Below are 15,943 nucleotides of genomic sequence, written 5' to 3'. Positions count from 1 at the left end.
ATATGCACCGCCCATCTTCCCACTACTATAAAAGTAGAAAAAGCGAACAATATACACCAATACAATACCAACTCCAACACCAAAGCTTGCTTTTTCTGTTTCTTTAGTAGTAGGGGGACGGGTGGTGCTCTCGAATGCTGCACGTTGTGGTACCACACAGATTTGTCTGTTTTGGTGGATTATAACGAATTAAACTTGTGGTTCCTTGTATATCATGAACTTCCGTAAATGCCTGTTTCTAATCCAACATGTAAAACCAATTACCAAATAGTGCAACATTGAATACCGTAAACATAAAACAACACTTACTCTGAAGACAGTCAGCATTGAGCAAATCTTTGCATTTTTCGTGGCACTTAACCCCACACTCTGTGCACCTAACTCCTTGCCTTGCAATACCCCAAAGCAAGCCTTCGCACTCGTAACAGTATGTAGGAGATGTCGCTGTCCATAACACAAAGTTGTGAGGCGTTGTCGAGGAAATCGGGTAGATCAAAGCTTGTAAAGTCTTCTTGTAAACGTGCATTTTCTGTAACACACTTTACGATTTAGAGGAATGGAGTAATAAATAAATGAATACAAGTTATTTCACTTAACAAAGGCATAAGGGAATAATGTTAAGTAAAATAAGTCAATAAAACTAAACTTATGTGAATTACTACTGCACGGGTACTACACCACTTGATACCTTGCAGCAGTAGCATAATAGCAGTTGAGCCTGTTGACTATCATAAGATTTTGTTGAAGCTAGCCCACACCTGGCCAGGGATGCGCATAGTTTGCGCATGACTGCAAAAACACAGTGTTTGCTGATGCATCCCTAACGTAAAACAGAAACTGGGCAGCCCCATCAATGTCCTAAAGGCATTAAGTATATTATATTGCTTAGGTGGCCTTATAATTAAGCTTAATTTAAGGATAAACCTAGTTTGTCTATTCCAGTATGAAAGCTAGAATTAAATTAGCAGCATCTACTACTGAATTGGCACTAACTTTCTTAGATAAAGGAAGCATAAAAGTGTAAAGTATTACCAATTCCTCATCATTCAAGGTTGCTCGATGTACGGCTGATGTCAAACCTGCATTCCTCTTCGTCGCTGCCATCGTCTATTTGAAAATAATATGAACATTAACAATATGTTTACATTAGTTTATAAAAATCTACAATACGTTATTAACTGTTTTACTTTATTATTATTGTTATCTATTCTATGTTGAATATTCTAGAAACTTCTCTCAGTCTCGATTATTTTTAATTATACTACTCATGCTATAAGAAAAAGCTGTAATTTAAGCCTGTTTTCAGTACATTTTAGTTTATTACTACGAAATGTTATTAATGTAACAAATAAAGGTTCATCCGATTTTAAATTGCTGCATATTTAGAAGAATAATAATTATTTGTTAATAATGAAATATGCATATAAATAGAAGTAAATTTTGTGCAATATTTTTTTAACAAAGGAAATGACGGCACAAAAATTATTTTCAGAAGCCCCGACTCATCGAGGGGTTATGAATAATTATAATATCATCTAAGTATTCGATTCATAAATCAAATTTATAATAAGCTCGTGCATAAACTTTCAAGTCTTAAGTAGACGTACCTAGTAATTGTAGTATATGTAGTAACATGTTTAAAATAATGAATTGGTAGCAAAGTAGCTGCAGTCTCATGCAAACGTGTAAGGCATACAATTCTGAAGAGTAGATAAAATAATAGGAAAATTAATTTCATATTATTAAAAGCAGTAACATCAAATGTTAAAAGATTTTCATGCATAGAAAATAATGTTTTATTGGGAGAGAAATACCTTGAGAACCTGCGGGTCCACGGTTAGGGGTAAAATGCAATGAGATTATTAATTTAGATCAGGAATTTTCAGTTGCAGTTTTTTGGTTCCGCTACGCTATTTAAGATTTCAGGTGACCTCTATGCTCATTATACATTGCGGGTAGATTGGTGTCGAGAGGCCGTCTAAAATTAGGTAGGTAAAGTTCACCTACACAAATAGCATTAGAAGGGAAACACATAAATAACAGTTAACATAATACATCAAAGAAGAAAGAAGGGCTTATAATATAGACTGCTCCAAAGTTTTTAACAAAATCATCAAATTAAAACAATTCACGAAGAGATCTAAGAAAGGTAGAGCAACTTTAAAAAAGGAATACATTCAAAGAAGTTGCTTATTTTTAAGATAAAGCAGATCTCTCCGTAAATTGTTGAACAGTATAATATGGAAATTTCCCGTTGAGAAGAAAACATTTATTACGCGCCTAATGTTACTAAGCATCAGGAAGCGTACGTCGATGCGAGCCGTAAACATTTACGACCAGTTTCAAATATCTACCTTTAACAATCTACAAACCCCATCACCTCTTTTTGTTAGCATAGTTCCATACAAAGATAAGATAGTCAATTGAAACCGGCCAGAAAAATAAATAGATCTATAGCTCCATTTTGATGTAATTAATGTATAGTACAAAAATGTTACTTACAAGTTCGGATACCAGTGGTATGGATTTCCTTCTAGGCCGTATGTCTGGCATACTGTCAATATTGCTATAAAATGGATTATCTCCGGGATGCCTAAAAGCAAAAGTTTCAATTAAGTATAACGAAATAAAATTGAAAATAAAATGAAGTTTTTAAATATCCATTGCACATACCCATTTCCTCGCCCGCCCTGGTCGTTGAATCCACCGGTGCCATTCTAAAAATAAATAAAAATAACAATTAGAAACAAAAAATAAAAACAAAAAAAGCTAACATTTTATTTATAACAAAATAACAGTAAATACAACAACAATATTAAAGTCTAAATTGATATAATTTTCATCTAATTTAATCAAAATTAATTTTGAATGAACTAATCTGCATTATTGGATATGTAACATATAATTTTTTAACCACAGTATTAACAAAACCAGTTTATTCGGTTATAACAGATAGTCAATGAAGAATTTATAGCAAATATGAAAATTATATCGTCAAACAATAAACATTACTATTTAATGTCGCAAATGGAGAATTAACACACTTACAACGTACTCGTAGCTAGGTTAACTTGTTAACAAATTATGCTTAGATTATTAAAATGGTAGATGCTTTTCTGGTTCTATTTTCCTTATTAGTATTTGATTTAAAGCAATGTTAGTCTGGCTAATAACTGATTAGGCTGTTTTACGCCGAAGCAATGACAAGCGACGATACGTCATGCCCCCTTATGGTAAGAACTTCATGCCGTAGGATTGGAATTTCATGGTACGACAGACTGCCAGTGATTCTTGCTACATTTTAAATTATTGTAACATACAGCCCATGGCCTACTGTGTTGCTCTGGCCTAAAACAGCTTTCATAGACAATGGGCTAAAGCAGGAACTGATATAATGTCCCATAGTAATGATGCTCACTCCTCCAAAGCGCTTCGTGATAACTGCTCTTAATGATTTTTTTTAGTTCCGCACGTATTTTACAGACGGGTAATATCTAATTTTCTAGGTTAACAATGTTAGTACTTAGAGTGCTTTCTAATTTTTTATCATGTGTCGAAAGCTATATACGAATGAATGACCTAGGAAATTTTACATCTAGACTACAATCATTTTATATATTCATCACTTAATGTTTATATGCGTATTTTTTGTGAGAATATTTAGCAAGAATTACATATTTTGGTAAGCATAATTTTATTTTCATTTTTAATTTCATCGTCAGGTTTTATTGAAATTACGCATTTAAAATATTTTGAATCATACACACTAAAAGCATTTTTACTATATTTGGGTAAATATTTTATTTTATGCTTTAACTGTTTAAAATCATCCTCTACATATTATTAATACATAATATATTAAACATATTAATGTTATACAAGCATCATAATAATATTATGGTCATGACTCATGATAGTTGATCTCTTCTATGAATAAAACAAATAGTTTATCTTTATGATATGATGTGATATGACGGCGAATGATTTTGTACCTTATATTTTCCAGGCTATTTAATGAAATATAAGTTTAATGGTGATGTCACACATGTGTATATTAAAAGTGAATTAGCGCTTGGCACTAATTCTAATTTTTTCTAAGCCATTAACTTACGAATACTGATTATTACTTATATTTCTTATAAAGAGTATAATATTTTATTTAGATATACAATTACTTTAAGCAATGTATAATATGAGATTTCAGTTCCGAAATAATATTTCTCAAGCTTTTTATAAAATTTCCAAATGTCCATTCGTGTAAATCTTAGAAAGTCTTTAGTACCAATTACAGAAGTAAAACCTAATTATTGCCTCAAACGTATTCAGCTTTAGTAGTATAAATGTATATTATAATAATGCAAGTAGAGGTATATTACAATAATGTAGGCACCCCTATAAAAAGTTTATCAAACTTTAGGCTGAATGCCTGAACGTCGTAAATTCGGACTGCACAGCAATTTTTCACTGCCATTGTTGAAACAGTGAATTCGTAGTAGTATTCTCAAAATGTCAATTGTGTTTTCTTTTCAGTGTTTATTATAAAATCTAATAATCGGTTTTCTCAATAATACTAGTGATCGAGAGTTAATAAACAAAGTCACAACCATTAACCTGTTGGTTCTTGTGTTTACGAAGAATATTGTTTATAGCAGCAGGTGTCGGTAAATTGTATACATAATATGGATCAAAGATTTTGTAGATTCTTTTAATATTATAAAGTAAGCATATTAATCATATCCAAGACGTATAAATACCAATGCGTAAGCCTAACTTTGCTATTAACCTATTTTATATAGATAATAGTAACTATTCAAAACTTATAACATATTCAGAAACAGTCAAGTTTCTGTGAAAGTACTAAGTAACTACATAGGTCATAATACTTCAAGTAGTTTTTCAAAATATTACTCCAATTTAGTGCTTAGCTTTTAACTCTAATTTCATGAAATTTTTGCATAAGATAACTTACACCAGCACTAACTTTATCCTTTTCTGTAGATGGAGTCGTCTCAGCTGGTGTTTCTGTCGTTTTCTCCTCAGCTTTTCGATCCTTCAGGGCTTTAAGTAGTTTCCATTTACTTCCAACTGGAGCATCTTGTTGCGGTGCCGGTTCAGCTGCGGCAGGAACTTGTTGAGATTGCGGAGCATCATAGTCCTCTTCAAACTCGTCTCCACTTTGTACTGGACTATCCGGTCCTGAAGTCTCGCCTGAGCCCGAATCAGCATAGGATTTGCCATCATCAGACTCTTCATCTGCGCCCATATCGTCAAATTTATCTTCAATAGTAGGAAAAGTCGTTACCTCCTTCCACTTATCCTCTGAAGGTGTTTCATCATATTTTACCTTGATTGTCGCTGTTTTAAGCTTTAATTCCCGTAATACAAAGGACATTTTTTCTTTTAATACTTCCTTAGACTCAGCTATAACCTCTTCTTCAAATTCAGGCTCTTCTGCTAAGGTCTTAACTCTCTCTGCCTCTAACTGTGACTGATGTTCCATTTCTTCTAACTTTCTAAGCTCGTAACAGTACCACTCATCTTCCGAATCAATGCTATCTTCTGTACTTTGACGTCTAGATGATACTCTTGACCCACTCCTCCAAGAATGTGTACTTTTACTATCGTCGTCTTCATGTTTGCTCGGAATTTCTAAGCTTTGTTGATGTCTTGGCTGAAATTTATTCGGCATACCTCGCACACTTTGAATTGATGGACTGCGTTCCGAAAAGGCAATCGATTCTTCTGGGGCTGAACTACTTATTATTTCTGGTGGACTTGATTTGGGTGGACTTGTTTTAGTTAGTCTTTTATTTTTCTGGGTTTGTTCTTCATTAAATTCTTCCGGAATATTTGATTCAATTTTAGGAGGAGATGTATCAGAAATTTGATCGTCAGATACAGATGATGACTTTCGCAGTCGATATTTACCTAATGCCCTAGATACTGCAAATTCTTGTGAACTGCCATTGTAAGATTTATTATTATCAATAACTCCTTCATCTCCTGATGCTGATGCTTTTTTGACATCTCCTACAGTAGCAAACAAAGATGTAGGAGAACGATTTTCATCCTTGAAATCATCTTCAAAAGGATCTATATTAGATATATCGGTATCAATATCGAGCTTTTCTAATTCAGTGATAGTATCACTTTTCATTTGGCTAACACGAGCAAAATGGAAGTCTATATCATCACTTTTATCTCTAGGTAAAGTATTACTTTGAAATTTTTCATTTTCTTCTATAATACATTCACTATCGTCATCTTGAAATTCTAAACCTTGATGTTGCAGGTCTTGAATCATTTGCTGTTGTTCAACTATTTCTTGATTATTCACTTTTCTTTGTTTAGTTTTTGTAGGTACTTTAGCAAAAACGTTACCCTCATGTGTAGAATCGGAAAAAACGCTATCACTATCCTCAGATTGAGCACTAGATCGTCCACCAGACCATTCTGTTTCAGATGTTTCAGGATCTGATAGTGATTGGTGACTTGCTTGCTGTTTTCTTCTAGCTTTTTGTAACAGTCCTGACATAGATGCAACCAAGTGATACTTCTTTTTTCGTCTCTGAGCAGATAATAGTCTTTCTTTTAATGTTTTTTCTTGTTGCGTTTGATCCGGTACTGTATCTACACCAGACGGTAAAGAATGCGATCTATGTTTTTTTGGTAAATGTAAGTCTGGAAGCCAATGACTCATGGATGACATTGCAGATTTCAGTGATGAAGTTCTTTTAGGTTTTTTTGTTTGTTTATCCAGTGATTTTCCTTTTAAATTTGAAGATATTGATAAATAACCCGATTCTGAAACCAAAACACCTGTCGAATCTACATATTGTTCTTTTCGAAGTAAAGTTTGTTCCATTTCTTTGTCGTATCCTTGAACATCATTCAGTGCGTCTCCATTTCTTTGATCATATTGTTGTTGTTTAAAATATTCTTGCTGTAACTGATTTTGAAATTGCTTTCTCTCTGCTATATTAAGAGAGTGTGATTTTAAGCTAGATGTCTCTACTGAACTAGTGGGTGACCTATTACCTCGCCAGGATATTTGATCTTCTAAAGATGGCCGCTTTGGTGAATCATATCTACTAGACGTTGGGTAGTAGGAAAGTGCATCAGTTAAATTTCCTGTTGGATATCCAGACCTGTGATTATTTGATTTATATCCATTTTGATGAAAGTGTACATCATTTGATCCTAATGTGTTCGCTCTTATCAGAGGTTTTTTAATTACATTTGCTGCTGACATCACAACAGTTTGCGCGTGATAGCTAGGTTCTGGTGGATAAGGATCAATTGTTTGCTTAGGAACCGGCTCCATAATTTCATTTCTATCTAATAACTCGGAAAAACGTCTATCTTCAGAAAGCATTCCCCTTGGCGTACTATAAACGGTGGTAAAAATTGGTTGCCTATTGCCTGCCACAGAGTAAATAGAAGGTGCTTCATTTTGATAATAATAATCAATATTACTAATAGAACTTTGACTAGATATTGAATAAGGAATATCGCTTTTTAAAAAACTAGAATCCATTGTTTCTTGCATCCTATTTATATCCATTGACGTATCTTTAAAACTGTCACTTTTCCTCAAATTGTAATCTCTTTTCACATCTTTTTCTTCGAACTGATATGAATCAACTAATGTTTCTAAATATGGCTTTGATTCTGTTTCATATGATAATCTTTGAACTGATTGTGGAGAAGGTATTCTTACTCTATGCCCATCATGCACTGAATGACTTACTCTTCCTGTTTTAGGTGAACCCGGACTTTTTTCTAAACTAGACCAACCACTCATTGAGGAAAGACCTGAATCCGATTTTGCTGCTACAATATTAGTACTATCTCTTTTTAAATGTTTTGGTGATGTTTTTGGAGATTTCGGTGATCGTGGACTTAAACGTAAATTATCGGCTGGAATATTGGAACCTGTTGATAGCATAGATTGTTGAGCAGATAATAGTTCATTATTATCTTCAATTGATGAAAAATGTGGAGCGCCATTCGGAGGGGCAGGGGGGGGAGGACTAGGAGATTTTCTCAATCTGTTTTCATCAAAACTTATGTCTAGTATGTTGTCTGAAGGTACATCATATATCTCATGAACAGATAACGGTGAATGTTGCTCTGTGCTACTTTTATATATTTCACTCAATGTTTGTGTTGTACTTTTTGTAGAATAATAATTTTGTTTTGTAATATCTGTTACTTGATATGGGGAACTATATTCAAATCTTTCTATTGACATAGCACTGGGTGATTTAGACGATTTAGCTGCTATTTCAGCATTAGCTACAGCTGAACTATAAGCTAATCGACCTGTTACTGTAGTGTAAGGTTCCGTTGTTGTTCTTTCATGTACAAATTTACGCCGAGGTGACAAAGATGGTTGTAAATAATCTAATGTTCTTTCGGAGACTGAATGTTCAGTATGCGATAATCTAGACGGAGACTTGTCTCTAACAGAATTATCTTTTGGTATTGTTAAAATAAAATCTTCAAAACTTTTCATCATATCATTTATACCCCAGTTTTCACCACCTGTGTATACATTTTTTAGTTGCTCATTTATAATATTTCCGTCTTCAACCAATGTTTTTGCTTCTATATCTCTATCTCTGTCACGTTTTGCTGTTATTTTTGGGTCAGGACTAAGGAGCCTTGTTTTCAAGTCTTTTAACTCTCTCGAATCTTTATGTAATTGAGTTGTCAACCTATCTAATTCATGTAATTTATCTACTGTAATTTGATCTATTGTACTTAAATTGGATAGATGAACTATGTCTCTTTCACTTATACCTGGACCACCTTGTAATCCACAGTAATTTTTATAATCACTGGCACTGTAAATTTGTCTCGATGTTGTCGGTATAATTTCTACTTCCGTTTCTTCTGGTGCTTCCCAAATCATGTCCAATTGTGAAGAAGGTCTAGAAGTTTCATCACATACCAAATCGTCTCTATAAGCCTGATTTAAACTTCTATAGAATGCCTCATTTGACTCCATGACCTCTTCTTGGTTATCTAATAAAACTCCACTTCTCCCTATATCTAATCCTTCTTCTATTCCGTCTTCCACAGTGCCATTACCCAATATTTCTCTTATTACTTCTAGCCTTGACATAGGATCTCTAGATGTAACTGTGCGACATGCATAAAAATCAAGTAGAGTAGATATTACACCCTGTTGATCTGCAAGCAATGACTCCAGTCTTTCCAATCGATCCCACATTCTTACATATTCTTGGCTTAGAAGATCAAGCGCTCGCCACGCATATTTTAATTCAGTTTCCAGGATGTTGAGACGTGTGCCAAGACGTTCCATATAGTCACTTATGATGTAGTCACCGGAGTAGGGGGGCAAATCGGGAGGTAAAGTGAGGGAGCCGATATCGTCCATATCGACCTCGGCACCCCCACTCCCTCCGCCCTCGTTTTCCTCCATCGCGTCGTTTGCACCTGCCCCAGCATTGTCGTGAATTTCGTGCATCATCTTCGGCTGGAACAGTGGGTTGAACATAACATCTCTCACTATAACTCATCCCATATCGTTTTAATTTTAACACTTTTCGCACAAAAAAGTTTCGCGCCACAGTTGGTTCTTTTTAATGTCATTTTATCACTTGCGTCTTAACACATATTGTTTATTTTTGTTAGTTTACTTTTAAAATTATCACTAAAACTTGTTAACACTTTATGTATACTTTGTACTTAGACGGAATTAAATTATTATTTACTTTCATCAAAAATATACTTTTAAATATTGAAAATTGTAAATCACTTTTCTGAAAGAGGGGGAAAAAATAAAAGTTAGAGTGGATTACTATAGATCAAACTAGTTTTTTCATAGTAACAATCATATATTCGTACATGATTGTTGTTATGAACAGTAAGGGAGGGGTAGTGAACCTCAAAAAACAAGTAAACTATTTCCTGAAACTCTGTTCTGGAGTAGCAAAATAACTATCAGCTTAATAAATCCATCTTAGTGAATATTTTTTTTATTTCCTGTCTGTTTATTAATGAATTTATTTATAGTTTCCTTGTTTTGTGGAGGCAGCTAAGCGGTTCGTGTTTGATTCCACGTGAGCATTCTATCCTCAGAGGTGGAAGATGTCACCTGGTTCGGGAGAAGGAAAGGAGAGAAAGGAGAGAGGAGCAGAACCAGGTTCGACCACCGCTTCGCTGAAAATATTTGGAATTAGGATTTATTAGTAATATATACCCTCTTCAACTCTTACAGTGGTAAACAAACTCAGAATGGTATGAAAGTATTTGCTGTAATTAATAAAATTTACTGTTGCTTTAGTTTAATTCATTTATGAAATTAGATAAGTAGAACACAATAGGTATCATAACAAGACCGCTTCTAAAATTGAATCTTGAGTGTCTTTATTTTGATGTCCTTAATGTTATTATGTATTTATGAACTGCTGTTAGATACGATTAGTTTTTCTACTTCCCTGTTATTCCTGTGATATACACAGTAAATAAGTTGAGGAGCCATAAACAGCGTCATTATATCTGGAACATCGGTTGGTTGTCTTATAATATGTAATCGATTTTCAATAAACTCGTCGTGAGTTACTATATAAATAAAAGACTCTACAAAATGATATAACAGCTATGACGATGCTCGTAAAATATAATTAGTACTCGCATTCGTAAAAATAACAGCAAAGTAATATTAATAATTAAAATTAGAATTCGCTATTTTATGTATTTGTCTTGGACATTTCTTTAAAACCCATTACAAGTTAGCCTTTGACTGCGATCTCACCTGGTGGTAAGTGAAGATGGTAGCGGGCTGATTCGGGAGGGGTACGACAGTTTTAATAAACCCCTAGCATTTATCAGTTTCTACACTCGCTTGGCAAGACAAGACAAATTCTTCACAGAGACTTCCTTTATTTTATAAATAGGCACAATATGACGTATGCTACATCTTAATATTTATATTATAAATGTGAAAGTGTGGATGTTTGGATGTTTGTTACTTAATCACGCAAAATCTACTGAACGGATTTGGCTGTTTGGAATGGGAAAGATTATATCCTGGATTAACACATAAATTACTTTTTATCCCGGAAATTCAAAGAGTTCCCGCGGGATTTTGAAAAATGTGAATCCATACGGATGAAGTCGCGGGCATCAGCTAGTAATAAGTAAAACAGGGTAAGTAACGTATTGTTCAGAAGTTACCTCAAATAAAGATTTTTCTTTCCTTTTATTTAAAAAAATGACCCAATTAATTTTTTTGTACTCTCACAGGACAAAGCTCGGCCTTTAAGCTTGAGTGGAGACATAATTATTATGACCTAATTACTTATATATTTTATTATTAAAAGAGGCATAAATACATTGGTGCAGTCAAAGCTAACCAAGAGAGAGCTGTATTATCTTTCCAAGTGCAAGGCACTTCCAGTGTAATTTGGTCTTATAAGTTTGAGATCACGGATAAAATTTCTGGCTACGTCAAATTGGGAACTTATTATATCTAAAGATCGAGGTGGGAGGCTTCAACCGCGGTTAGTCACCACCCTTCCTAACAACGTACCTCTACTGGACGAAAAACTTCTCAGGTTGTTTTGGGAGGACATTCCAATAATTCATTAAAATGCCTGCCTTTTCTGAGTGACGCTTATAGTATGTTCCATATTAGAAAGTACCGTCACTAATGAGATTACAGTCAAGAGTGAGCTTTAAACAGACTCCAAAGATGATTCCACGTCGAAGTATTTGAGTTAAATGAATCATCACAGGTTGTAAGAAGAATGTATGTATGTATATATATTAACTGCAGTTAAAATGAAAGAAAACTTAAAAAAAAAAATGGACGATCTAAATAAAACAAAACTTTGAAGGCGGTGAAATCTAAGCCAACGTAAAATCCGTCACCATTGCTACCCCTCACATAAGATAATTTTTAAGCCCGGACCCAAAAAGAGGGGTGTTATAAGTTTGACGTGTGTATATGTGTATCTGTCTGTGGCATCGTAGCTCCTAAACTAATCAACCGATTTAATTAAGTTTTTTTTGTTTGAAAGGTGGCTTGATCGAATATTTTCTTAGCTATAATCCAAGAAAATCAATTCAGCCGTTTGAAAGTTATCAGCTCTTTTATAGTTACTGTAACCTTCACTTGTCGGGGTGTTATAAATTTTTAATTTACACGTGTTATAAAATTACCTTCATGTCTTATCTACGGGGGCAAAAAAGTTTCACGTAAAAAAAATACAGTTTGACAAAACCACAACAATAAATCCTTATAGGCTCTAACTCTTTTATAATTCCTTCATCCGAGGTGATAATAGGAACATCGGCAGTTTCATTCAGAAAAGGAAAAACACTCCCGGATACATCAATGACTTAATTTAAAGGTCTTTTACGACCGATGCGAGGAGATCCCTAAGTAATTTTCTTGCATCTCACGGCACCAAACTAAATTAGTGGCAATGAAACGAGGGGGTATAAAGTTCCCTAGAATAGCAACCTCCAATTGAAACGGTTGGAGACCAGCCAAAATCGACTGAAACTTTTATTCAACACTAATTGGATTTGTAGATTTCCATGGGAAATGCACAACTCAGGTTTTATTAGTCTTGTTACGTAGCTTTTAAACGAATTGTTGAAGTCACTTTGTCTATCTGGGGTTGAATTTTTTTTTATAACTACAGCCGAAATAAATTTTCATAGATATAACTTGAAAAATGACAAACTTTTATGCAAACTTTCAACCCCTAAGTAATCTTCTTTTGGGTGAAATTTCCAACAATTGTGAAAGAAATGCATATTTGTTTATTTTGAACCGAAAACCCGAATACCAGTAACTTTAATGAATATATTTAATTAAAAAATGACGGGCTTTCATATAAACTCTTGCCCCTTATTTAACCCTCTCAGAGGAGAAATTTCAAAAAAAAAACAGTAATTGCCTAGATAATACCATAATAAACCTATACTTATTGTCAAAGTTTTAAGTTTCTAACCTCAGTGTTTAGGCTGTGCAGTCAGGACAAGAAATGAATATATTTTTTATTGAAATTTTACAATAAAACTTAAGAGAAAATCATCTATAATGTTCTCAAAGGTGCGTGAAGTTTGCCAATCCGCACTTGTCCAGGGTGGTGGATTATGACTGAAACCCTTCTCATTCTGAGACGAGACCCGTACTCAGTAGTGATCCGGCAATGGATTGAGATGATTCAAAAGACTTGCTTAATAGTACGTAAAGTAGCGATGCAAATAGCAAAATATAAATTAATTATTTGGTACCTTCTAGCAGATAGCTGGTTAAACAAAGAATGTGCCTAATGCATTGTTTTAGTGGTCTGAAACCATTTTCGCATTATTGCCTTTGCGCTGAATGAAAACTTACTAGATTACCCCTTATAAACCATTCTAACATTATAACGCTTAAAGGTATTAGGGAGCGTCGGTCTGAGTTAAATCTTCAGTGATAGCCTCAATTTATCGCGCAGAATAATAGGCTATTAATAAAAGACTCCTGCTACTAATAATAAACGGTTCAATAGTTGCTTAACCCTGCGTGAGACTGGCCAACATAAATCATCTGTCGTGAAAAGTTGAATTATAGCTTAAATCGCTCCATTAAATTGTATCGTAAATTGCAGACAAACTTAAAGGTTTTATTTTTCATTTGGTATTAGATACAAAGAAAGTATTAGACTATTCAAGTTTTTGAAATACATGCAATGACTATCAGCTTTGCGTCCTTTTGTTTGATATTTTCTACATGTATAAATGTGTGCAATATAGAGTAATAAGAGAGATAGATAGATAGATAGATAGAAAACTTTATTGCACACAAAACATGAAGTAACCAAAACAAAGAATTTTAAAACAATTGTTTGCAAAGATGGCCTTATTGCTCAAAGTAATCGGAAAGGAGATATTAGATGTGTTGGATATAGGGATTGCAATCCAGCGGCGTTTTCAATCCAGCTGGATTTTTGCTGGATCGAAGCAAATCCAGCTGGATCCAGCGCGGATCCAGCACTTATCGATTTTCCAAAGAAATTCAGCATTTTTTTTACGTTTCAACTGTAGTAATTTTAATAACTACCTATATTTGTTTGTAGTTATAGTATAAAGTCCTTTACCTATGAAAACAGCGTTATATGGAAAACAGAAAAACGTTTTTTTAATGAAATTAAGCGAAGTATGTACCATTCATTATCTATATACTTTCGCGATTTCATAGGTTCCCAATTCATAGATTCAATTGCAAAAAAATTGTGAGAGCGAGAATCAATAAAATCTTTGATATAAATAGAACTTTTGGACTGAATCGAAATAGAATTATTCCCCTTGCCAGAAATTGTCTAAATTCTGAAAAAATTGTTTGTTGGAGCAAGGTTCGAGGAGTATATTGGGTGTTTCCAATCACAGTTCCTTAATTTAGCGACCGTCTGCCGTTAAATATGAGGTCTAGCGCTATCCTGATGCAGCAATGGGCTAGAGCAATTGACCAATCTCAGTTGTTTAACGGCTAGCTTTTCCATCGTGGTTTGCAATTGTTGACAATAGAGATCTGTCGTAATCGTCTGGCCAGATCTTAGGAAGCTGTAGTGTACTATACCAGCACTGGTCCACCAAACACACACCAATAGCTTTTTTTGAGTCAACTTTCGCTCATGTATTTATGTATGTATATTTATTAACTGAAAAAAAAAATATACAGAGGGTTTTTCTTACATTCAGCGCCACAAAAACCATAGTTGGTTTAACTGGGCTTAGGACAGGATTTGTCCGTTCTCCTGGGTCAACCACTGTGATGAGCGTTTCTGACTGTCAGCATGGACTTATATTGTCAGATTTCAAGATCCATTTTCATCACAAGTAACAATATGATGCAAAATTCCCTCGTTACTGTGACGGTTGAGTAATGTAACGCCGCACTCTATACATATAAGTGGAAGTTGAACTTATAATATAATTTCAAACTTGAGAAACCAATCAAGCTTGCTTTTTGTTTTGCTTTTTACTTTTCTGGAGGGCATGCAATGGTTTTTGCGCAAAAGAAAGTTAGTTTACTTGTTTTTAGCTAATTGCGGATCCGCACCGCTGGATCCAGCATCAGATGCTGGATCCAGCGAGCACCAAAAACGTGCTGGATCCAGCTGGATTGCTGGATTGCGGATCCAGCATTGCAATCCCTAGTTGGATAGTACTTACACGCAATACACAAAATTTTATTTAACTTTTTTTTTAGTGTGTCTATCTGACTGCCCGTCTGTTACCTTTTCACGGCCCGCCTATTTAATCGAATTTGACAAAATGTGGTACTTACAGACATAGCTTACATGCCGGGGACGGCATATAGGCTATTTTGTCCTAGAAAATCAAAGAATCCCCAAGGCATTAGTAAATCTTAAATCAACGCGACAACAAGTAACTAGTTAGGTAAAATACAGATTAATAATGACATGAAAAACGCAAAAGAAAGCGAGGGTCCACCTGGTCCGAAAATTTAAATTTCGGTTTTAAAATCAACACTCCATTCATGCGACTGGAACGTAACAACCCGAAAGAGGTCAATTATATCAATTCAACGGCCCACTTTATCGTAACAGGAAGAATAATATTTTATATGCTGTCGAAAAGGCACAAATCATCAATTGTAGGTAACGGGTGCCAAGTTCCGCTATCCACTGTAAGCGTTCTATTTATTTTCGAATTTAACTATACTGGACCAGGTGGAAGATAAAGAAGAGAGAAGACCAGATGTTGACCTACTCGATGGACAGAGCTAGTGAGAGCGATAATTTAGACAATTAGTGGAGTGCTCTTGCAACGTTACCAATCATCACAAGTGTAGGAGCATCGCTTAAGAAGGTGGTGCTCAAAACAGATATGCCGACTAAGTGATGTCTACCTACAAGATAATATTATTTTTACCCACACACGCACTGTG

The 15,943-nt window shown here is 34.5% G+C and overlaps 1 protein-coding gene across 8 annotated transcripts in view; it reads right to left on the bottom strand.

Moving 5' to 3' along the window:
• LOC123874418 (protein unc-13 homolog B) overlaps positions 1–15,943 on the bottom strand; it is a 419,803-nt gene that overhangs the window by 48,328 nt on the left and 355,532 nt on the right. For 3 of the 8 annotated variants that reach the window (XM_045919725.1, XM_045919727.1, XM_045919728.1), the window contains exons 1-5: positions 4,970–10,355; positions 2,674–2,717; positions 2,503–2,593; positions 1,033–1,107; positions 310–529 (exon numbers count right to left, since the gene is read on the bottom strand). In XM_045919725.1, the coding sequence (XP_045775681.1) occupies positions 310–529; positions 1,033–1,107; positions 2,503–2,593; positions 2,674–2,717; positions 4,970–9,526 (4,987 nt within the window). In that variant the 5' untranslated portion in view covers positions 9,527–10,355. Of the gene's footprint in view, positions 1–309; positions 530–1,032; positions 1,108–1,814; positions 1,824–2,502; positions 2,594–2,673; positions 2,718–4,969; positions 10,356–15,943 lie in introns of those variants that run through there. The other 5 variants (XM_045919723.1, XM_045919726.1, XM_045919729.1 and 2 more) reach the window with 3 other exon arrangements.

Source organism: Maniola jurtina, chromosome 18, assembly GCF_905333055.1.
Source record: "Maniola jurtina chromosome 18, ilManJurt1.1, whole genome shotgun sequence".
In the NCBI taxonomy this organism is placed as follows: domain Eukaryota; kingdom Metazoa; phylum Arthropoda; class Insecta; order Lepidoptera; family Nymphalidae; genus Maniola; species Maniola jurtina.
This window is presented reverse-complemented; position numbering and strand designations above follow the sequence as displayed.